Raw genomic sequence first — 24,819 nt, 5'->3', positions numbered from 1 at the left:
TTTATTAGTTGTATCTAGGAGATTTTTAATCCTTTTTGAATTATCGATATTTTTATCTTTACATTTAAAACACTAAGTTTAAGTGAATTAACAAATGTTTAACCTTAATTTTTAAAGAAGTTATTGAAGAAATAATATTTTGAGATTTGATTCCCGAGGGTACGAGTTCAGATTTAATAGTTTTAGGGCCAACTTTGAAAGAAATGGCCATCCCATTTCTATAAATCTTATGAGTGGTGTGCGCTCGGGCATATAAAATTTAACAACTTAAGGTTTTCCAGATAATAACTGAGAGGGTAAAGTTTTTTTATTAAATTACCTGTGACTATGTTCATTAACACAAATAGAATCTCCACCTCCAAACAACCTACCTATCTCTTCACTAAGAGTATGGTGCAGTAGGCACTGATAACAAGATTACTGTTTCACTACTTTTTCTTTATTATTTTTGGAAAATTAAGTTACGATGTAACAGCTTCTTCAACATAAAAACAGTTTGGCATATGTTTATATTTCTCTCCAGATTTTGTCCAGTTTAGTTAGTTAGAGTTAGGTAAAATCGGGGATTAAGGAAATAAATCTAGGAAATTAAATTAAAAGAAATGAAGAATGCATATCGGATAAAATTATACTTGAAGAGCACAGGGTTGTGTGAAGAGGGCAGCGGAAGAAAAAATCAAGCGACGCGAGCATCAGATGAGAGGGAGAGATTGACGCCATCTCGTGAGAATGAATTTGGTGCACCTTGTGTTTGGATCCAAAAAAAAAAGTTGGAAAGAAAAGAAAACACCCAAGCGGAATTTGTCTGCACAATTCCGGGTGAGAGGAAACTGAGTGAGGAATCTCTACTTCTCGAAGGGCAGCAGAGGGAACAGCACCTGAGTTGTGTGAGCATCCTCCTGAGAAGACTGTGCAGTTAACAACAAAACCAGGTCTGTAAGTGTAGAAAATGTAGTTAAGAATGGGACTAGTTTTCTGGTTATATTGATGATAATTATTTCATTACCTTTATTAATCAAGTTTTATTCTGTACTTTTCCCTTAAAATTAGCATTAGGGTTAGTGTTACTGTATTTTTTTTGTGATCAATAATAATATTTTCATAACCCTGAATCTTTATTTGAACCCCTAGCAACACATCACATGGACAATAAATTTAATTATTTAATGAAGTATTAGTGTAGCTATCTGGTTTGAGTATAGGCCTGCAGGGTCGCACCACGCAGATTTGCTAACTGATAAGCTGTTACATCTTCCCATTCCTCTTTTTTCCTTTATTCTCCCTCTCCTCCTTATCCCCCTGCCACCACTGAGCTGGCCTCCTCGAGAGCTGAGGGTGGCGTAACAAGTGCTTGTTCAATGTGCGTGCAGTGAACTTTAGCAAAGCACAGATCGTTTATGAGGCTAAGAACATGGGAAAAAAATACAATTCACTGAAACTAAGAAACCCTGCGAAATTAAACAAAGAGACAGAAAGATCTTTCTCTGAACCAGCACTGCAAGCAATTACCATTCTAATCTAATTACATAGTCAGATGACTGTATTACTTTACAATTGTTTAAATTTTGCAGCTGATCATTCATAATGTAAACAAATCTAAAGTAATAATTAAGAAAAACAAACGAAATAAATCTTCAATGATTTGTTTTTTTGTTTGTTTGTTTTTTTAATTAATTTCGGATAGTCACCTGCAACACGCTATTAAGTCAGCGTTTTGAAATATTCGTACTGACCAAACAGTGAGTGACGGCAGCTTCATAATCTGAACTTGCCCACTGTTACCATCCATCACAACAAGGGTATTGTTCTCTCCGCCGCTAACTATTATCGAGCCGTCTTTCGTCGAATCAATGCTAGAACAATGTTTGTCAATATATATATAAGTTATAAATTACAAAGACATAAATTTGCTTTCATCCACCAGACCAAACTTGTTCTCCTCACTTCTGACCTGTTTCGAGCTTTCAACCATCATGAGCATGAATTTTTAAAACATATTTACAAAAGAGATTTATAAAAGAAGTTTGTACCAAAGAACCACAGCTGTAAACGTTAAAGGCGAATAACTTTATCGATGTACATTATCCAAAGGATGAAATCAATGATTTTATCCAACTATGAGACTCATAACATTTTCTAATCCGTTGATGTTTAAATTGTAGAAATCACGATAGTTAAATAAAGGATTAAAAAAAAAAAAAAAATAGTATTCCTTCAATTCAGAATTTCTTCCAAAAAATTAATTTTAATATTACATATACTCGAATTGTATAGTACATAAAATTGCACTTTAGAAGAAAGCCGCACGTTCCAGAAAATTTTAAACAGAAAATATTAAAAATAAAAGTTGTCATGTACATGTATGCAAAATTTAAAATAAAATTTTGGAGTCATTTTGAAGAAAATGAAAAAAAATAGTAAAATCCATTGTATAGTTTCTCTAGTGATTTAATTTCGAAACAAATCTTAATGTCTGATCATGTGATAGCTACCAAAAACGAAATATAAAATTCTTATTTTCTGCTACATATATTTTCAGGACTAAAATTGCTAAAAGTCAATTTCAGGACTCAGAAGGACCTCCAAACACGTACTTCTAGTGAATACGAAAATTTGACCTCATCGCAATACTTCCTCTCGCGAAAAGTTTTAAACCAATGGAAATTTTGAAAGCAAATACTTGGATACCTGTAATAATAATAATGTGTGTTTATTTAATATTAAATAACGATACAAAATAATAAAGAACAGAAAACTAAGAAAACCACACAATGCATGGACATTATGTCCGTCTGCAGAGGTTGACCTCACTTACAAAAATTATACATTAATATAGATATTTTTCATAAACTACTACATAAACAAAAAAGATTCTTTGTAACAGAAAATTAAAATAATCGCAAAAATAATATAAACAAATTTAAATTGATTAATGAAATCCGCAAAATTCTATTAAAAACCTTCTCATAAAAAAATAAAATTAAAAATTATAATTAGAAATCAAAAACTGTCTGTAATTAGCTGCTTCCATGTGGTACTAATAAAGACGCTTAAAACTATTATTCTGCCCATTCAGATAACTAATTATTTCTGTTTTTGTCAGCGTTTTCTTATTGAACCACCGGATTCTAAATTCTTTAAGAACTGGACATTCAGCTACATAATGCAATAAATCCTCAACTACACTGAGATTGCACATTGAACAGAGGTGACTCTCGCTTGTACGACCCACTCTGTAGTTTAAATTTATTAGCTGCCCTCTCAACCTCATCATAGTTTGCATAAAGTGTAACTTGTTAGTATCTTTAATGTAATGATTTTCACCGAAATCTATAATTAACTCCTTATACAAACAATGAAAAGTTGAATCCGCAGCTTTAGCCATCAAATTTCTTTTAAATGACTGTTTTATTTTCTCAACTAAAAGCTCAAATTGATGCTCTCCTCCACTGTCATATTTTATTAATTCCATATCCTGCCTTTCACAAATATCATTAAATTCTTTAAACCAAAATATTTTTTCTCTTATAATTTGTTCCGCTAAAATCTTTGGTAATCGTGTATTTGGTAAAGTAAGCACTTTCCGGATGTAGCGATAATGTAAGCTCAGTGTAAAAACGAATATAGGTGTCAAACCCGACTCCAAATATATAACATAACTGGGCGTGTTCTTTGGTAACAGAAACAATCTTTTAATGAAAAAAGTATTTAAACTTTCTATTTTATCACTCCACAGGAACCCCCAAGTCTGCGCGGCGTAACTAACTATGGCTCTAGCTACTGCATTAAACATTTCAAATTTAACTGAAATCGGTACACCATTTTTATTGAATACATTACTGTAATTCGCCATAATACTTGCTTTAGCCGCACGAAGTCGATCTTCAAAGTGGTGTCGGAAAGCTAATTGTGGAGTTAACCAAACACCCAAATATTTATATTGTTTGACTACTTCTATTTCCGTTCTGTTAAAATACCACTTCTCATTCCTGGCTAATTTCCCTCCTCGTCTGAAAACCATAACCTTCGACTTATCAAGATTAACCGACAAATTCCAAGTTTCGCAATAAGCGGACAATCTATTTATCATACTCTGAAGGACTATTGGATCACTAGCCACAATCACGACATCATCGGCGTATAACAAACATTTTACAGTTACACCGGCCACACGTATACCACCTCCCAAACAATGTTCGATATCGTTTAAGTACAATGAAAATAATAACGGCGATAATAAACATCCTTGTTTAAGCCCATTTAGAGTTTTAAACGTACTAGTTAATCCGTTAGGGGTCCATACCGATGATCTAGTATCACTATACAAACCCTTTAATGTTTCAATAAATTTAGTAGACAGCCCTAGTGAATATAGTTTACAGTGTAAAGAATTTCGGTCTATAGTATCAAACGCAGACTTATAATCAATGAAAAAACAATACAGTTTGTGGCCCTTCCTGCCCACTTTAAGCTTTATAATATTAGTTAAATTGAAGATGTTATCTACTGTAGAATATCCTTTTCTGAAACCCGCCTGCGACTCACTAAGAATATTATTTTCATTTTCCCACGCTTGTGCTCTTTTCAACAGTAAACCTGTAAATAGCTTCGAAACACAATCAGAAAATGAAATACCCCTATAGTTTCTAACATCATTTACATCACCTTTTTTATACAGTGGGAATATTATTGAGTGAGAAAACGTTTCCGGAATACTGGCAGTGTCATACATATTGTTAAATACGTTTAGTAACACTTCAATAAAATTAGTTGGGCAATTTTTAAAGAATTCATACGGAATTCTATCATTTCCGGGTGCCTTTCCAGATTTTGCGGAATTTATTACGTCTGTTAGCTCACAAAGTGTAAAATTTTTATCAAGAGAGGGTAAGGTGATAAAAGGCGAAACATAACTAATAGAACAAATATCATGATGCGGATTTAATAAATTATTGAAGTGTTTAACCCAATCTTCGCTATGAATTTGAGTTCCACACAAAAATTTAGATTTTTTAAAAAATTTAATTACATGCCAAAAATTGTTTCCATATTTTATTTCTTTGAACTATTCATATAATGATAAATAGAAATGTTGTTTCTTTTTCCTAATCAACTGATTATACTGTCTATTACACTGAACATACATACGTCTAAATAAGTCTACATTATATTTTCTATAAAGGTTCAACAGGGCAAATGATTGTACTCTTTTATTTTTACACTCTGAATCATACCATATCTGTTTTGGTTTACTAACGGAACATGCACTATTCTGTTTAAAATGACCTAAACACGCTGAATCTCTTATGATATTTGTTAATATATTTATATTTTCTTGCGCATTACAAACGCTAAAATTCAAACTATCTACCTTTACTTCCGCTTTCTTTTTAAAATCTTGGATACCTGTATAAAAAGTCATCGGATGTGAAGAGAATGGCCAGCATTGCTCCAGTTTTAGCATTCCACTTGCGGATGGTTCCGTCGTTCGAACAGGACAAAAACTCATCAGCACTTAATTCAGCCAAATCTCGTACGCAATCATCGTGCCCTGTATATTAAATTACTTCATTATATAAACTGTATGTATAAAAAATAAATGAATAAAAATTATTAAAACTGAAATTTTACTATGTCGGATAGACAAATATCCTCTTCCTACATAATATTTCAGATTTAAAAAGTACGGTCCATTAGAGATTATACGCATTGATAGAGATTTTAAATGCAGATAAGGAGTTTCTTGGTTTATTTAAAATATTGCAATTTTTATTACAATTAGATGAGAAAATAAAAATATAATTTCCTTTTATAATTAATTAAATGGGAAAATGGTAACGAAAGTAATCTAAAGAAATTAATTTTCGCTAGTGATGAAACATACCGTCCAACAAAAACTGTAATAAAGGGAAGGGATTAGCTATGAGGTTAGCATACTGGACTCCCACGCGGAGGTCCCGGGTTCGAATCCAGATGCTGACCCTTAGATTTTCTCTTCCTAGGAGCTTCTTACAGCTCACTGTCCGGTGATGGACAGTGTTGTCTGTAACGAGAGAACACTGTCCGGAGGCCGGCAGTGCACTGAAAAAAGCTCCGGCCGCCAATAACCTTAGATGTTGACGCGCCTTAAATTAAAAAAAAAAAAAAACTGTAATACATAGAAGTATGTATATGGATAAGGATGTGAATCCAAACTATATATAAATAAATGGATGAGAAAGGAGAGATCAGGAAAAAGACCTCCACTGTGAGGAAACTAGATTAGGGTCTCTTGAAATTACCTGCCATTCTTCAAGGTATATATCTCGAAGGATATCATCCTTTCTTGGATGGATAGTCACTATGCAAGAGGCAACTTCAATGGAGGCAGGTTTGGTCCCACAAGCAAATGATATATATATCTTCAGAGAGAGAGAGAGAGAGAGAGAGAGAGAGAGAGAGAGAGAGAGAGAGAGAGAGAGAGAGAGAAAGAGAGAGAGAGAGAGAGAGAGAGAGAGAGAAAGAGAGAGTGAGAGTGAGAGAGAGAGAGAGAGAGAGAGAGAGAGAGACAGACTTACCCGTTAGAATTCGAACAACATCGAGTTCTGGCCAAGCATACACGTTTATAGTTTTATCAGCAGACGCCGACAACAGCATTTTACCAGAACTTAACAAAATTAGGGCAAAAACTGAACCCTCATGACGATGAATGACTGAAGTGCACTTCCGTTTACCAACATCCCAGATCATAATTTTTGAATCCCACGCTCCAGATGCAAATAAATTCTGAGAAAGCTCAGTAAGAGTGCAGACTGAAACAAAAACGAACAAATATAAATTTAAAGTGTAATAATAAAATGATAACATTAATTATAATTATTATTATTCGGTGAATGGTAATGAAGTCCGTAACAAGTGAAGACTCTCTGGATGACAGCAGGTACTGAGAAGCCCAAGCGCTAGTTATCTTAGATTTTTTTCCCCATTAAAACTCACATACAGTACTATAGATGTTGACACACCTTAATAAAACTAAGTATTTATGCGACTTAAGTATTGACCTACTACTCGTTCCTGACAACTCCATTAGTAATTAATTAATCCTGTCCACATACCCTTTCAATTTGTAATAAAGTCAAATAGATCATTCCTAACTAAAAAATTTAAAAAGGGTTCTAAGAATTTATAAATTAAATAAACTGTGATGGTTTAATTACAATGCCTATACGTTTACGGTTGATCGGTTCATTGTAATCAATAACCTCCATAAATCGTATGGGAGCTACACCTTGAAAATAAAAACTATAGTATAGGTTGCATAATCAGCCTGATACCTTCTCTATTCTATTTTCCTTAAATTATCCTTTTACCCTAAATTCATTACAAAAATTAAGCTAATTCTCAGTAAAGTAAATCCTAAGATATCGTCGATCAAAAGCTGAATTGATACATAAATTCTCATCGTTCTACTTCAAGGTTATTTTTGTTTTTTTTTTTGTTTTGTTTTTTTTAATATTGACGGTGCATATGAACAATTGCATATGAAAATAGTAGCATTATTGTTAAACTAAATCGTAACCTGACAAGTGACAATGGCTAAAAGTTTGCAGGGTTGGCCTTTATGGACGACCTGAACTGTGGAACGTCGAGCAGTCATGAAGTTTCAGATCAGGCATCTTTCCTGCCTGAGTTTAACAAAGAACTTCAGTCGCAAAGGCTTCTCATCAAATTTGTGCTTTGAATGGCAAGGATGGTCTTACTCTCAGACGGTTCGATGAAAATGGTTGACTTATTCTGAAGTGTATTGTAAATTCGACATCGAAAATTTCCCATCTCTAGTCGTTCATCACACTATAAAAAGGAGCCTTTGAAGAATTGACTCACATGGATTTTCGTCAAAACACTTGCAAATTAGCTACAGTGAAGAGTGTCAAGCGCTTGGTTGGACTCTTGTAAGGAACGTACTTGCTTACAAGGTTTTTGCATTTGAAATTGTGACCTTTGGAAGCACGCACCCTCACAGGAGACCACGAGATTCAGCGTAGGTTGTTGTTCACCCGTTATCGGGAACAACACAGCCGTTTCTTGTACCAACTGTCAGCCAGAATACCGCTCACCCACACAGAAACAAAATAGAACTGCACGAACTTATGCATTAACCTCACAGTTTCCGATTTAATAAATAATAATATGTCAGGGGTAAACAGAATTGGAATAATATAATGTGAAATCGCAAAAGGCTGACTTCGAGCATTTTAAGCATACAATCATTATAAACAAGCATTCATTTTTTTAAATATTAATATAATAAAAATAAAACGCTATTTAGATCAATCTGTAAGACACTCATTTAACTTCCGGCAGACTGCAGATTACGAATTATTCCAATCTCAAAGCATCAAATAAATTGTTAAAACGAAAAATTGTAAAAATACCGGTTTTTGTATGTCCGGTGAGCGTAAAAAGAGGCTCAATAATGCTTGGGTCGTAAACGCAAATAACGTTGTCATTGCCGCCAGTAACAATTAGCCCTTCAGGATGTTCTGGTGATGGAGGGATAAAACAACAGGTACACACATAATTGGTATGTCCCACTAATATTCTCACTGGCCGAGGATTGAATCTGAAATAAAAATGTATTTTAATTACAAACAATAATTTTAACTTACTATATACATACTGTCACACTGTAAGTTTCGGGCAGGAGAATGTGACCTAACTGGAGTTGAAGCTTTAAAACAGGGTTTGTACAACGGAGAAGTACAGACACAGTTTTTCAAGCTGTCAGCATTACTGAATGCTGCTGCCTGTTTAAGCAATGGCAGGCAGATTATAAAGATGGAGAATATTTTTGGATAGTCATACTAGGCTCAATCCATTGAAGAAGTCATATTGGAGCTCCAGATAGACAATTAATGTAGAAAAAAATATTGGTTTATTCCAGCCGTCAGAATTGTTAACAGTCTATATATTGTAAAAGTGAATGCAAAAAATTAATTTTCTATCTAACAAAAATCAAAATTTCATGCTTATATTACATTATTAGCAAAACAAGAAGATACAAAAATAAATATCTAAGATATATTACAATTTTGCGCTGATAACTTCTAAACTATATAAAATAAAAGTATTTTACAAGTTACAGTTTGTTATATTTAAATGTTACATTTATTTCATTGATTAAGCAGCTGCATATAATTTTTGCAATGCAAACATAAGTACATGTGTACATTACCGAGATACCCCCTCTTGTCATGTCTGTATGTACTTAATATTATCCACAGATCACAATTATAATTAATTTGTACCTTCACAGTGCAAGGACAATAGATTTCCATAACTGTTATAAATTAAGAGAATATTAACTATATTAATTTTGTATTCCTCTGTTAAATTACATAGCTGAGTAAATTTTAAAAATAAGGTGTTTAAAAACACAGCTGTTTAATTTAAAAATATAACTTATATATTGGTTTCGTGACCGTAAATTATTAAATTAAGGATTCAAAACTGGCGAGGAATCGGTCAAGTAAAAACAACAACTCGTCTTTTTTGCCAACTTTTCGACAAATATATTGCCTTCTTCAGGGCGTGGCTATGCGGGTTGGTTGAGTTATAGAAAACATTTTACAGTTTTCTGTTTCTGTTGTTTTTATTTGACCGATACCTCGCCAATTTAGAATCCTTAACTTATATATAAAAGTGGTTATCAGCGCAGACTAGTAAGTAGGAAATCCATAATTCGCGTTCCGCGTGAACAAATGTTTATTTGTTGGAAAATTACTAATAGTGTTAAGGTTGCACTCCTTGTCGACGATACCCGTAATTTATAAATTGGATGTTGAGCTCCGTCTGAAAAGCTAGACGTAACTTATTTAGTGAGAAAGATGAAAAACTTACCCTTCAAAATCCCACACTATTGAAGTCGTGTCACGAGATGTAGTTAAAAATTGATTATTATTTAATAAACAAACTGCACGCACATCAGAACTGTGTTCCTTAATTGATTTAGTCAAGTTGTAAGACATTTTGCTAAAATAAAAGAATATATATTTAAAAATTCAGCACAAAGAAACGTACACAAGTTAAGCTAGAATTACACCTATAATATAAATATGAACTACTACACCGCCATTAGAATGTATGCTAACCCCACTTTTTTGGCGCAATTTTTATATTGTGCCCACTGCGTCCCAGGATGAATTTTATAATGTTTAAAACAATTTAATAACAACCTTTATAACTACTTTATTTTCCGAGGTACAAATTACATAAATAAGGATGTAGTAGTTACACAATTTATCATAATGCCCAAAATATACGCTCAAGTAAAAAACAATAAAAATACACCCTATTTGTTTCAAATTTTGCCACTGCCTTCCTGTCTCGAAATTTTTTTTGAAAACCAAAAGTAATGCTCTAATCTCGCCTGGCTGGCCTTCTCCCAAACTCTTTCGTATTCGCTGTCTCTTATTAAGCAAACTCGGATTGTGCTTATCTGATACTGTACGAGTTCAGTAAACCTAGTAAGTCAAACCAGCTTTATCCAAACTTTATCCGTACGGGTCTATTTTCACACCTCAATGAAATTCGCGAAGTTTGGATGATCATACAGTAGTTTCAAATTGTCTCGAAGAATCCACCATCTCTATAGTTCGTTATTTTCCATTTTGCCTGATTGGGATCACTCCTTGGTCTCTCTCAAGCGTTGTACTTCGACTGAATAGTAACCAATGCGCAATATACATATAGGTAAATTCCGCCACCTTTCAACACCACCGATTTTTTACTAGAAAAAATGGCACTTAGGCAGCTAAATACGAGTTTCAAATCATTGAGAATCTTTTTTTTTAATCTAAGAAAAAAATGAAAAATTCCATTCTGTATTGTTGCACTTCCAGTTAATGGACTTCAGCTGAAACTTTCTAATCGGAAGCTACAAAACCAAAACGAAATACTGCCTAAATATATACAAGTACGAGCTTTCTACGCCCTGAGAATATCAGAAGTTGGATTTCCCGACAAAAACTGAATTAAGAAAAAACATCGGACAATCTCTTCTTATGAACAGCATAATAAAGTTAAAAATTAACAAAACCTATTTCCTGAAGAGGATAATGTGAGGAGCATATTCCTTACGCCAGCGAAGATATAATAAGAATGATATGAAAACTCTCTTTTGATCTTGAACAGTAAAAAAATACTCAAATATTCTTTACTTACCACTAATAATTTGTTCCTCCTAAATTAAGCTTTTGAATTTACCACTTCACAGCTGCATACCTACAGCCAAATCCTCTGTTCTAATTATATTTGTGTAGGACATGTTTGACACTCTCTGAAACACAAAAATTAATTTACATATTCACTAAGATTAGATAGACTAAATTGAAGACTTCGTGAGTACTTTGAACACCTCATTTCCTAAGTAAGGACGACAAAAAATTCTATTTCTTACAGATAATTCACCTAGGTTTCTTACAGAACTGCCCAGTAAAGCCCAGGCAATCATTAAAATCTAAAGATGACTAGTAGGCCAACAAAGTGTCTATTAGGTGAAAGTGGACGTTAGTTCAATAATTCTATAACGCAATCCTAACGTTTTATTATTAAGTTTCGATTTATTGTGATTCAATATTTTTTCCAATTGGTAATGAAGCTTTAACGTATCAAACTAGCATCTTACTAAATTCTTGTAGATCAGTAAGTATTCATTTTTCGTCGAATTTGTACATAAATATAAGGATATATAATCATATAAAGCCTAGCAAATTCCATTCTTACGAAGCAATAAAAGTACGTCCGTCCCAACAAATCTGTTAATAAAAAATCAAGAATAGGTCAATCTGTTCAACGAATGTGAAAAGAAATATATTTACCTAACGATTTTTGAAAATTGTAAGTAACACAATGAAGTCGTCTGAACTATTCTATAACAATAAAAACCCTTCCCAACAACAAACACTGTAATGCACATTTCAATACGCTTTTAAACAATGTTCACCTTAAATTTTTTTGAATATCATCGTTTTCCATTTTGAGCTAGAAAACGTTGTTTAGTAAAAAATATAATTTTAAAAATAATTATAATATTTAGGAGAAAGCTATGTATGTATTTTCTATATTTGCCCAAGTAGCTAATTGTTCAGTAAATGTAATAGTGATAGCGGCCCAACCCTCTAAATTATTTATAGACTTATGAAATTCATTTTAGTTTATATTTCATTTTTAAAACAATCGAACTACGAACAATCGAATCAATTTAAAACAAACGAACTACGTTGTTTTCAAGATGGTATCGCTAATACAGATCCTGCTATAACAGAAAATAAGTTTGCGTCAATGGTCGTCAGTTTATACACTTTCTGCAGACGGTTCTATCAAGCAGATTAACTCCACTATTACAATAGTCTTTTACGTTTTATGATGATAAGCTGAAGAAGTTGAAATTAGCCGTATGATATTAGGCTTGTCCTGGACCTGGACCTGATGATATATATTCCTTTTCCATCTATAAGTATCGATCATATTCATGCCATCTTTCAAGTAAAAATCTATCCTTAAAACCTACCGGGCAGTTTTAAGGTTCAACTGTCTTTAAGAACAGGATTTTTTTTCTGATAGCTGAAAAGAAGCATATGTAACCTCAATCTCTAAAAATAGGTATTCACACTAAAGCATTAACTTTCGCTCAATCTCGGTATTACATTGTGCGCTTGCAGCAACCTTGTAGAAAGACACGTTTTCTAACATCTGCCACTTAGATTAATTTTTTCTGTGAAGTGCAGCTGAATTAGAAAGATTCCTAATTTGTCGTTCAACAGAGACTATGCTGGTTTGCTGCACAGACTAAATTCTGTTGGAGTTTGAAGAAAAGTTGCTGGTAGATCTACATTGATTTTTTCTAGGCATGTGTGTTTAAGAAGACAGATAAATCTATGGGGTTCATACCTAAGCATTAAACATTTCAAGGATATTTAGAATTCCAAAGCACTGAAATCCATATATTACTGCCTTTCAGGTCTTAACTTGGGTTCGCTTTCATTATTTGAGATCCGTATAAAGCGGATAGACTGTCCGCAAATGTACAAAAGAGTGCAATGACGGCAAGGTGAATTTGATTTCTTTCCCTTGAGTATGATCTGCGTTTGGTTTCAAATTCTAAATGATAGGTTGATTGTGCCGCCTAGCGTGAGATTACATGTCCTGCCTGTCACATTAACGCGTCCCAATGTTTATATCTCTCATTTCCCAAGCCCACGTTCAGGGAAGGAAACAATTGTAGGCAGGAGTCGCAGAAACTGAAGCAATCCTGCCCGAAGTGCTGAACATATTTGCATCAGATAAGAAGATACAAATTTTTACAAAAAAAAAAAAAGAAGCAAAACAAACTTCTTGTAAGCTGTGATCAGTTATGACTGTACATTTCGCTTTTTTGTGTACTTTTTTATGATTCAATTAATCTTGGATATGAATTCTACTACTTTGGCTATCTTGCTTTGTTGATATTAATAAAACTTTATCGCGTGAAAGTGAATAAGTTAGTGTGTTAGCCACTTACTAGACCGCGCGTGAGGGCTCTAAGGACAATTATTGGTACCTACGAGAGTCATAGAAACCTTTTAGATGCAGTGAATTTCGCACCTAAAATTCTCTACAGCCTATCCCTTAACGGTTATAAACAAATATAAGGAGAATAATTAACAGGAATAAAAAAATAAAACAGAATTAACAAAACATAAGGTCAACATTTTTTATATATTAACTGCAACATTTATACAAAATTTACAATAAAAAAAAGAATTCAAACTTTCAGAGAACTGAGAACTTTACATACAAATACAATTCTCTTTTCAATTTTTAACAAAATAAAATTATATTCGTTAGAAAATGGTTTTATTTCCTGCAAAAAAAGAGTACATTTTACATTATTTATATATGATTATATATATATACATAAACTCTAGATATATTTTTTATTTAAACTATTTTTAAGATTTTCTATACAAAACATATTCTTTTTTTATATGCTATATCACAAACAATACAATAATTATTTTAAAAGAAAAATTTGAAGACATTTAACACTTTATCAAGCTTCTTTTTTAAGTGTCGTAGATAAATGGTTATTTTAGGAAAATAAGCAAAATGCTGCCTTAATGTTTCTACATGTTTTAATGCTATTTTTCATAGGAAAACAGCACCTTTGTAATATTGTGTAATTTTTTAGATTAGTGGTAAAGTCAAATAGGAAAATAAGATACGACATACTCAGTTATTAATATTTTGAGGGTATCAAATAATTCGTAGAAAGTAAGTACTGCTGCTTAATAAACGTTCTCAAGACCAGTTAGAAGAAGAAGCAATGATAGGGTGATCAGAGAATCATCCAGGTTTACAATGTCAGTCCATCTGGTACTTCTGTAGAATGATATTGGACTCTTGTCAACAAATTAAAGGCAAAGTTAAAAAAAAAATAAAATGTATAATTATCTAACTACCAACCTCCTCAGGATAGCAATCGATCGGGATTGTAAGGGGTGCAATGAATAAAAATAAACTCTTCAAGTGCAAGATAACAAACTAAATAATGTTTAATTTTTAACACAGATTTTTCCTGGTTTAAAAAAATCTTAGAAACCTCAGCAATAACTTTTATCGCTTTTTTTAAAAATATTCATGGAGAGAGATCTACAGGCAAGGCAAGCGGAGTCTCTCTCTTCATGCTTACTAGAAAGAATGTCATCTCCATGATGTTGAATAAATCTAGTGAAGGTATAATTCAAAAGTTGAGTTATTTAATGACTTTTCAAGTATGTATTTAACCAGGGTACATATTTTTTTGTTTTTTGTTTTCATGATTATCTAGACAAAGTTTGCAACAAAAATGGTGATATTCTTAATGAATTAGAGGCAAAAAATAGGTTTATTTTAAATCAAGACATATTAATGAATGACCGCAGGCCTCTTTTAATTCAATGACAATAGTAGGCTACCTCCAAGATGTTATAATAGGTTGTTTGAACAGAAGCAATGTAATAAATCCAGATCCAAAATATAACTGGAGTCAATCTCTAAACAATATTTGATTATTACTGATTTTTAAGATTTATGGTGACATAAGGGATGTAACAGAAATAAAATAAAATATAAAAATACTAATTTCATATTATGGAAATATAAAATGATTTAATAAAAAAAGTTGAATACTACTTCTAAATGCAGTCCATTTTATTGTCAAATCTATTAAGAAGATCTTTTCCCACTTACTTAAACTTAAGCCTACTTTGCAGCAATTGTAAAATCACGAGGCAGATTCGTACCTCTTAAAATTAGTTTTAAAATTATTTTGTGAATTAGATTCTCACATTGTTCAATTGGTTATTTACAGATTTATTGCATTTATTTTTATACAGGGTGTTTATTGCATTTTTTCCAGTATTTCTAATCTACGCAACTCAATAACAAAAAATTTTACTTTCGGTGTTTCTTGTATGTATTGTAAGTAAATTATCTCCAGCGATGCATACATTGTATTTTAACATTTTTGCTATTATAAATATATTCAAAAGAGTACTCTGTTTCGTTGTTTAGTATTGATGAATTTCTTTTCATTATACTAGGGTTAGGGTTAATGCTATTATTTGTTAATTTTCTGAATTAAAATATTTATCTTATTTATTTTTGAAATAATTATCAGAAGATGAGTCTGTAAGCTTTTACCAAATTAATATAGGAACAGTAGAACACTTTATGATTTCTTATTTTTCAAATTATCTTTTCTTTTTCGTACTATAAAGTAATATTGAATCCTAGAAAAAAAAGGTTCTAAGACTATAATATTCATCAACTAAACTTTCTTATAAAACTAATGTATTTTTTAACAGACCAACCTCAGCAAAGAATATAAAATTAAAAAAGGAAAATAAATATAAAAAAATAATCAAGATATTTAAAATTGCCGTTAAATCAATCACTATTCAAAGTGTTTAGGCTGATACATTTGCCTAATAGGTACGCGAAATAAGATGCTTTGTTATATTTCATTGCTGATTGACTAAACAGACAGATGTTATTCAACTAAATCAGAACTTACACTTATGGTCCATAAACAATCATTGAATTTATCCAAAATTCCTTCTAAAGGAGCGATTTTTCAATGAGCCGAAGGTACGATATATTTGTTGCAAATGTACACTTTGGTCACGATAGAACGACACGTAACCTCAAATCAATTTTCATCAGGCGCTAAGCGAAAGCTACTTTCCTAAAATAAAACCTTGACTACGACATGTTTATGAAATGGTTTCGTCGATAAATGCAATCCTTACATCTATTTTTATGTTAGAAATGTGTTTCTTCATTAAACATTTCATTTTATAAATTAAATAAATGAAAAAACAAATGGCTTTGTTTATATTTGTCAAAATGAGGCCCAGACTATTTATAAATTGGCATTATATACAATAAACTCAAATAAATAATAGAAAAATAAACATAAATTATTCAACGCTCAACTTTGGTAATAGTTTTAAAAGTTTTTCTAAAATTAGTGCTTTGTTCTTCTCAACTGCTTGAACTTCCTTTTCCATTTTCCATTTTATTTGTGTTTTCCAAGTCAAATGATTACGATATTCCGTAACAAACTTATTGATCCAACTGAATGATTTTGGCTGTGAACTAAAAATAAATTCAATTGAATCAAATACACTATCAAAACTTATTTCTGATAATTTTTCATTTTCCATAACTTCTCTAATAATCTTACTGGATGATAATTCATCCATTATGTAAAGTCGTAATTGTTTCATACATTCCTCTAATGGATTACATAAGGAATTCCTTAATTGACTTTCTTTAGAGCTATTTGATGATTGATTAGGACTATTATAATTTATTTCTACAGAATTGGTGGTTTCAGTTTGATTGGGCACTGCAGTTTTATTTTCATTCGTTTCATTACTTTCTCTAAGTCTTTCTTCATTAACTTGCATTGTAGAAGATTTACGTTCAAAACTAGATGTTATAGCAGTACTGTTACTTGATTTTAAATACTTTTGGTAGACTTGTTCTTTAACTTTTGCACAATTACAGAGACAAACATGCAGTTTTGGATCGGTTTCTAAAGATAACGTAACATCTTTTATAAAATCTTTGACTAAAACAACAGCTTTTTTCAGTAACACAACCTTATTATTAACTAATACAGGACCAAAATTGTCACTCCTACTGAAGTCTAGTGGTTTAACTTTCCTACGTTTTTTAAATCTTCTTGTAGGATTACAACTCCTAAAGCCATAGAATGGTGTATCTGAATCATCGCTATTTGAACTATCTTCTTGCCAAATTCTTTTTTGATTTAATATTAGATTTTCATTAAAATTGTTTAAGCCAATTTCATTTGGTTTCTCTAAAACTTTATTGCTAAATTGATTTTCTTGGCAGCTTTTCTGACTAATTAATGAATCCGTGCTATTTTCAGTTGATTCTTTATCGCTAGCGAAACTATCACGTAAATTGTTAATACCTTTTACATTATCTAGTTCTATAGTTAATGGTTGCCCTTTGTTACAACGTTGCCTTTGTAATATTCTTCTATTCATTAACTTAATTTTTTTTTTATGCAATGATACTTTTTTTCTTAATAACAAAGATCTTGTCATTTTTTCTTGTTTTCTTAACATGTGCTTTCTCTTAGATGAGTTAACCATTTTTTTATTGGTATAAGAAAATTTATTTAAATTTTCAGCTTCATTTTCTGAATCACTATGTTGCACCAGTTTCTCTTCAGGAATTTCTTCGGTATTTTGTGACTTATTTTCTGAAGTACTTAGTTCAACTGATAACTCGATATTTGTACCTAATGAATGTTGAGGTTCAATTTCTGAAGAGTTTTGCTCAAGTGATGTTTCAGGTTGAAGTGAGTTCAATTTATCTGATTTTTTTTCTTTATTACTAAAATCTGATATACGTGTAGTATTACCAGTAAACTCATCAGTCACTTCAGGATTAGAATCACCATTCTTATCACTTAATTTTGGTGGTGAAGTCTGTTCCGTACTATTCAGTTCATTTATTTCAGATTTTGTTTCATCGTATTCTTTTGCTTTATCCACATTTTCACAGTTTTTCTCAAAAACTTCACTATTTTCATCTGGTGATCTGACATTTTCGTTAAGTTTTTTATCCAGTAACATTTCTCGTAGTTCTTTCAAAAAAGCTATCCACTTATTATTTGCATTTTCATTAGCTGAATCTGTTCTAGATTCACGTAAAACGTTATCCATAGATTTAGACCTTTTTAATCTATGTTTATGCACATATGAATGGCTATTATTTGTCGTTGGTGATTTATTATTTTGATATTTTTCTGTATTAATAGTTTCCATATTTTTTATACTTAAATAATTCTCTATTGGTACAACTTGATGTACTTCAACGCTAATACAAGTTTCTCTAATATCTGGCATTGTCCTCTTGAATAAACCTTCATCACAAATGCCCGTGCTACTTATATCATCTAGCATTAAATTTTCAACTGATTCGGAGACTGACAAAGGTGAAGAATTTCTTGATGTAGCTATCAAGCTCTCTAAGGAGTAACCCATTTTGTCAGCACTAGTTGGGCTGCTATACACATCTGTAACCGCACTGTTTAGATCGAAAACTTCAGTAGTATCTCTTAATAGGTTTTCATTGAATTTATTACTAGACTCATACAGATTACAGAGATCATTTGATTTTTCTAATTCTGTACAAGATGACGTATTCACGTCTATTTGATTACAAATTGTTTTTCGCAAAAGAAGTTCGTTGTTTTTTGACTTATTTTGGGCTTGGTCATATTGTAAATTAAAATTTTCAGCAATTCGTTCAATTAAACTTCCTTTAATTTCCTTACAGGAATTATTATTAATTCTAATGTTTCCATCCCATGTGTTGTCAAGTGATAGTGATTGTTCCGAACTTACCTCACCAATGTGAGAGGTAGCGTTATGTTTGCCCGATTGTTCCAAACAACCATTAACATATTTACTAAGACGATTAGATTTGTTTGTGTCATTTGTTGTCCCATTATGTTTGATACTGCAGCATACATAATCGCTCTCAGTAGTTGGATATTTGTTGATCACAGTTGAGGGACTATAAGATTCTTGATTAATTGAACCGCCTCCAAACATTGGATCATCCTCTGTTAGTCTATAATAACTACCAGAATGGATAAAATGGTCAGAATTGTGAAAATTTTTGGATAAGATACCACGTCTATCATTTCTCTCTAAATCAAAAGAATCATCGAAATTATTAAACGATTTCATTAATTGTGACCGTCCATCTTCAGGATTACTATTTGTGGGTGGAACCTCGTTAACTAATATATTACTATTTTTACAAAGCTCAGTTTCACATTTCTCTACTCGGACAGATTCAAAACCCATGTTTGGACTTGGAACAAGCCCCAAGAATACATCATCCATATTTTCTTCAGAACAGCTTGGACTGTGGTTTGGCTCATCGCATTTGGGTGATCTACTATGATTGGATTTTGCCTCTTCATTATATGGCACCTCACAATATGCGCCGACAAAATCCACGTCCATGTCCACAAAATCTTCGTTGATGTTTGCTGTAATGTGCTTAGTTTCCTCAGTTGTCCCTGAGTCATTTTTATACACTTCACAATCATCTTCTACGATTTCATCCATCAATTCAGTGGGTAGGAAGTCGGTTTTCTTTATACTGCGCGGTGGGATATAGTCAAAATAAGTTAGATAATCTTTAGCTAGCGCTAGAAACTTTTTACTTTTCATTTCTATGTCATTTTCTTTTCTCACTTTAAGAGCAATTTCAATTTTAATTGGCTCTAAAAATTGTTTCACATCTATTTTCGCCCCGGTTTTCTCAGTAACTTTTTGACTTATTTCTGACCACAAAATACTAGCTGGTATACCTTTTGCTCCAAACAAATGCCTGTACTGTTTGGTAACACTTTTTATAACATTAAGCACGGACATTGGTTTACTGGTTTCTGTTGGGGGTGAACAATTGCATTTTTTAGAGTGGTTAACTGTTTCGATTTGACTTTCGTTAGCATTCGGAAAATATTCTAGTAAATCTTTCGTATCGTCTAATAAATTTCTGAATGTTTCATTAGTCACATATTGTTGGGTGTTCTCGTTTTTAAGTAAATATGCCTTTAAAACTTTTGCTAGTTCCATAGTTACAGTAATATTAAAACAATTTAGGTTAGAGGTCTTAGCTAAACCATAACCGACTATTCTTGACCACTGCTGCATGAAATTACCATTAAAAACTCTTAAGTCGTCAACATATTTGTGACAGGCTTCTAAAAATACACTGATCGTATAGTCATCCCAACCGCCTGGCATGCTGAACGTGAAATCTTCAATATTGTGGTATAGTGAGTAAATCTTCCTCGGCATCCTTGAACATCCGTTATGAATCATTCTGAAAGAAATAACAAATTAGTAGAACATTAAAAATGTGGTTAGGTCCGTAGGCCTGGATAATATGTTTTGGTTTTCATCCATCATAGCACGCATTTTGGTCGCAACCCTGACCGGTTTCAACTTTCATCCATCATCAGATGTAGATTAATCCCGTTTGGTGTAGAGATTTAGACTTCACTTATGTTTCCGCCTCGCATATACTTGCTGACTTAATGAGCTTGACTAGTCAGTAAGTTTAGAACGAGTCGGTAAGTTAAGTGAAGGCGAAATCTCTACACCAAACTGATTATCTACTTAATTTGGAGGTGGATGAAAGTTCGAAACCCGAATATAATAATATGATAAGCGAGCTAAGACAGATAAAAACTAAGATAGTAGAACATTATTATAGTCGTTATTTATCTACTGAATTCTTCTAACAATTTAACAAAAACAATGTACTAACTCAAATAATTCTCTTATATTGTGGGTAATGAATTTTTTACCCCTATTAACAGGACTTATGAAAGTCGTGTCAAATTTTCAAATTGACATTTCACTGCATATGCCCTCTGAACAAAGAAAGAAATTAAACAATCTTGATACTCATGTCTTTTTCTTACCTCTCCTAATTTTTCATTTAAACATAGACTTTTTACTAATTTTAGTTTCTTATAACAGTGCGAGGTTTGCTTTCTTATTCCTTTTTTTTTTTTATTTAACTGAGCTTTTAATAACGCCAATTCGGCAGATACGCTTTTACAGAAAATCGTGTACCGTCAGTCTGATGCAGGCCATATTCATTCAGACCTACAGGTATTTTGTCATTTCTAAATTTAGTGGTTCTCATTTTCGTCTCTTTCCATTTGCTTGATACCTGACTTTTCCTATTTCCTTATAATTGATTTCACCAGTGCCATAATGTTTTTCTATTAGTCGAAACCTCTACTACAAGCAATTATCAAAACAAAATGCTAAATTTGAGCAGATGCAATTATATAATTTTTTGTTTCTCTGCTTTCATTCTCTTTCATACTACATTGAATAATAGCGTATTTTTGTGTTCGCAAGACCCCAACACTTCCTCTTACTGGTAGTAAGAAAAAGTAGAACAAATCTGATGGGAACACTTACAGACTTTCTCTTACTATAATTCTCAAGGTTCCAAGTACTAGTTTTTAAATTACAAATTCAATAAAATTTAATTCTTACTGACATTAACTAGATTGTAAAACTGCATATTATAATGAAATGACTTTTTAACCCGAACATTCCCAGTTTTCATTAAAACGATAGTCCCAGAAAAATTATTGAATTAAATACACGAGTATGTAGCACATAAAGTATTGTAGTATACAGAAAATCGTAGGAAACATTTCTGAAAAAGCCATTTTTCGAAGACCAGAAAAATGAAAAATCTGTACTTCCGGTTGCGGAATTTTCTTCAAATTACTTATATTAGCAGCACATTGAGCGCTCCACTATAATATATAAGAAACAAAACCGTACTATATACGTATTAAAATAAGCTACTAAATATTAAAATGGTACTATATGTTAAAAAGAACCTATTCCTCACTCTCTTTTAAAAGTATTTTCAATAATTTTTTTGGTAAATGTTCCAAATGAAAATTGTAGAACAATCTACCCGTACATACACTGATTATTAAGTTAAAAGAATATCGTTAGAGCAGTTTTTGAAAAGCCCAACTAGTGTAACATGTATTTAGTAAAATGGCACTTCCTAAAGTGGAATTTCCTTTTAACTCTGAATTTTAACAGTTCCTTTATTAGACATAAGGCGCAAGAACGTACATTATGCTAAAATTGTACATTAGAGGGAAGCCTACCCCTCACTTTCACCGAAAATACACTTTTCCTTGAAAAATATTGTTTTAGAACACCTTGTGTTAAACAATATGTCTTCGATAATAAAACAAATCGTAGGAGCGATTTTCGAGAAAAATAAAAAAAGTGAAAAATCTAATCTGTAAACCGGTACTAGGCAACTCCCGGAAGAAAATAATTTCAAATATTCGTGTTTCAGAGAACTAATCTCATTGTACGCAAAGAGATAAACCCCACCATTATGGGTCTAGAACTACTACCTTCCAATTCAATTCTTCTTATAAAATGAACTGTTACACTACATGATGTCCCCTCTATGGACATCTGAGCAAATTTGATCTCGGTAAAAATATTTCCGTATTTAGGTTCCGTTGTCTAGAATAGGAATCGTAGCCCAGTTGCGAACTGGTGGTTTGTGTTTTCCAAGAATTGGACTAAATGGGTTAAATATGATGCCTTAAAAATTCAAAGCTGCAAAACTGAATTCCTTCACTCTACAATAAAGTGTCTGATTTTCAGTTCATTGAAGGAGGACTATTTAAACAGGTACTTTGATGTTCAGATGGTTTGTACACTTCATCTAAATAACAAAGTTTTTATTTTTAATTGTGACGATTTAATGGTTAGCAGTATAGGCATTTTACAATGTTGGGTCTTAAACAAACAGAATGATACAGATAGTAATTATTATGTAAGAGAATTATTGATAGTTAATGTAGCTTAAATTCTTTTAATGAGATGAACTATTTTTTCTATACCTTAATGGCATTTAAATCGTGGATAATAAAGAAATTACTAAGAAGTCAAAAGTAATAGGGGACAGAACAAATACATACATATTTATGTACTATCGAAATTTAGGACAAACCAATCAGAAGATATGAGACACTATCTGACTTCAATTAAATATTAGGCTACTTTATAGAAACTCTGCATGAAAACTTCTTAAAATGAAATTAATAAGATTAAGGATTTAATTAAACTGATCTTCATGAAACCCTACCTTTATTTTTATGAAAAGTTCACTTAATTTTTATTGTTGATAGTCCAGTTATTGTTTATTAATTATATATACTTTATTCATAAAGAATTTAGGAAAATTCAGGATTTATTTCATAGATCTGTCTAGCTCTGACTTGAAATTTAACCATTTTAGCCAAATTTAAAATAATAGAGCTAAATAAGCAAGAAAGTAGAAGTGAATACTTAATTATTTTTAATAATACGAGTTTAAAAATACAAAAATAAATTGATGTGATCAACATTGATTGGTACGTTGGTACAATATTAAAAGAAATTTAGTGTTCTACCAACTATGATCTTATGTAAGGGATATTGAAAAATAGTTCATTTCATAAAGTAATACTAAAATTGTTTAAAAAATCCAAGAGATTGTATTATTGCAACTTAATAACTTTCCAGGTTATTCTGATAACCTTTACAGTTGGAAGTTAATACCTTCTTTTATCAAGAAAACTATTTTGTCGGTATCGTTTTAAATAATTTACTAACACTTCTTGGTGTAAATAGCTCTAGTTCTACAATATAAATTAAGTACTGTTTATATTCCTCGTACTTACCAACTTATTTCTAAATATTAATAAGAATCCTAACAGATTTCCATTGCACAGATTAGTATTCTTTTTCACAAATAAAACACTATAAATATAAAGAAAGAATAGAAATATTATATTAGTACCCAATATCCACACTTCCATGTAAACACTTACCAAAAAATACAATTTTTTTTTTAACAACTATTGGATTTATGAAATTTTTAAACAATTTGATTCAAAAATTATTAACAAATCACAAAAAAAAATCATTTTTTCTTTAGTTTTTAGTTAACTGTTTCACTTGAAAAAGACTCAAGAAAACTTAATACTTCTGTCAAATTGTACGATATAAACAAATGCATCATTAGGGTTTACTAATCAGAGAGAAGTTTATACTACGGTGCATGACAACCGCTTGGAGGAAGGTTAGTGTATCATCTGTGTGCTATTGTAACGAATACTTTTCCGTTTTGAATTTAAATAAATAAACAGTTAATAAAAAAAAATGATTCCTCTATTAAAATTTGCAATAGTAAGAGTAGTCAACAAAGTTTGAAATAGCAGGCTAAACTTAAGGAGAGAATTTTATTTAGAATAGCGAAAAAATATTGTATTTTAGTGACTTCAATCATTGAAGTAACAATGGAAACACATTAATCTCTTCATAATAGTTTCGCACTCGAAAGCGGGTACACACTTTTGATGCTCTTCTAATTAGGTATCGTCACGATTAAAGTGAAGTAATGATGGTCGCTGCTGAATGAGAAAATCAGAACCATTGGGGAGGGCTTCATAAATCCTAACCAGTTTCCAACCAAGTTTCTATTTACCAAGTGAACTAAATGGGTGATTTTAATGCAATTTGAAAGCGTTCCTTAGCTTTGCAATATTATCTTTAACCCTTACTGGACCTTGAATTTTTTGGTACTTCCTGTTTTGGTTATATTTTATCAGTTCACAATGTTTTGGTTACTTTTGCCTTCAAC

The 24,819-nt window shown here is 31.8% G+C and overlaps 2 protein-coding genes across 6 annotated transcripts in view; both read right to left on the bottom strand.

The window, feature by feature from the left end:
• The window catches only part of Plap (phospholipase A2 activator protein), a 28,229-nt gene extending 16,232 nt beyond the window's left edge, over positions 1–11,997 (bottom strand). For 2 of the 3 annotated variants that reach the window (XM_074134326.1, XM_074134327.1), the window contains exons 1-7: positions 11,859–11,997; positions 11,203–11,317; positions 9,880–10,011; positions 8,415–8,602; positions 6,558–6,791; positions 5,407–5,551; positions 1,689–1,853 (exon numbers count right to left, since the gene is read on the bottom strand). In XM_074134326.1, coding sequence (XP_073990427.1) covers positions 1,689–1,853; positions 5,407–5,551; positions 6,558–6,791; positions 8,415–8,602; positions 9,880–10,007 — 860 coding nt within the window. In that variant the 5' untranslated portion in view covers positions 10,008–10,011; positions 11,203–11,317; positions 11,859–11,997. The remainder of the gene's footprint in view (positions 1–1,688; positions 1,854–5,406; positions 5,552–6,557; positions 6,792–8,414; positions 8,603–9,879; positions 10,012–11,202; positions 11,318–11,858) is intronic. The other variant, XM_074134328.1, reaches the window with a different exon arrangement.
• Positions 11,998–13,723: 1,726 nt separating this feature from the next.
• Positions 13,724–24,253, bottom strand: LOC141457516 (uncharacterized). Of its 3 annotated transcripts, XM_074134616.1 has the most exons (3): positions 24,008–24,253; positions 23,858–23,936; positions 13,724–20,448 (listed from the first exon to the last, which is right to left on the bottom strand). In XM_074134616.1, exon 3 carries the CDS (start codon positions 20,445–20,447, stop codon positions 16,482–16,484), a length of 3,966 nt encoding a protein of 1,321 aa, XP_073990717.1. In that variant the 5' UTR covers position 20,448; positions 23,858–23,936; positions 24,008–24,253; the 3' UTR covers positions 13,724–16,481. The 3 variants fall into 3 exon arrangements, with proteins under 3 accessions (XP_073990717.1, XP_073990718.1, XP_073990716.1); XM_074134617.1 differs by lacking the exon at positions 23,858–23,936; XM_074134615.1 differs by lacking the exon at positions 24,008–24,253 and having other exon boundaries at positions 23,858–23,995.
• Between the last annotated feature and the right edge of the window lie 566 nt (positions 24,254–24,819).

This window comes from Rhodnius prolixus, unplaced genomic scaffold (assembly GCF_049639745.1).
Source record: "Rhodnius prolixus isolate KJV_2025 unplaced genomic scaffold, Rpr scaffold_16, whole genome shotgun sequence".
Taxonomy (NCBI): domain Eukaryota; kingdom Metazoa; phylum Arthropoda; class Insecta; order Hemiptera; family Reduviidae; genus Rhodnius; species Rhodnius prolixus.
This window is presented reverse-complemented; position numbering and strand designations above follow the sequence as displayed.

Coding starts and splice junctions, on each gene's coding strand:
- LOC141457516 (XM_074134616.1), bottom strand. CDS start 20,447: ATGATTCATAACGGATGTTCAAGGATGCCGAGGAAGATTTACTCACTA.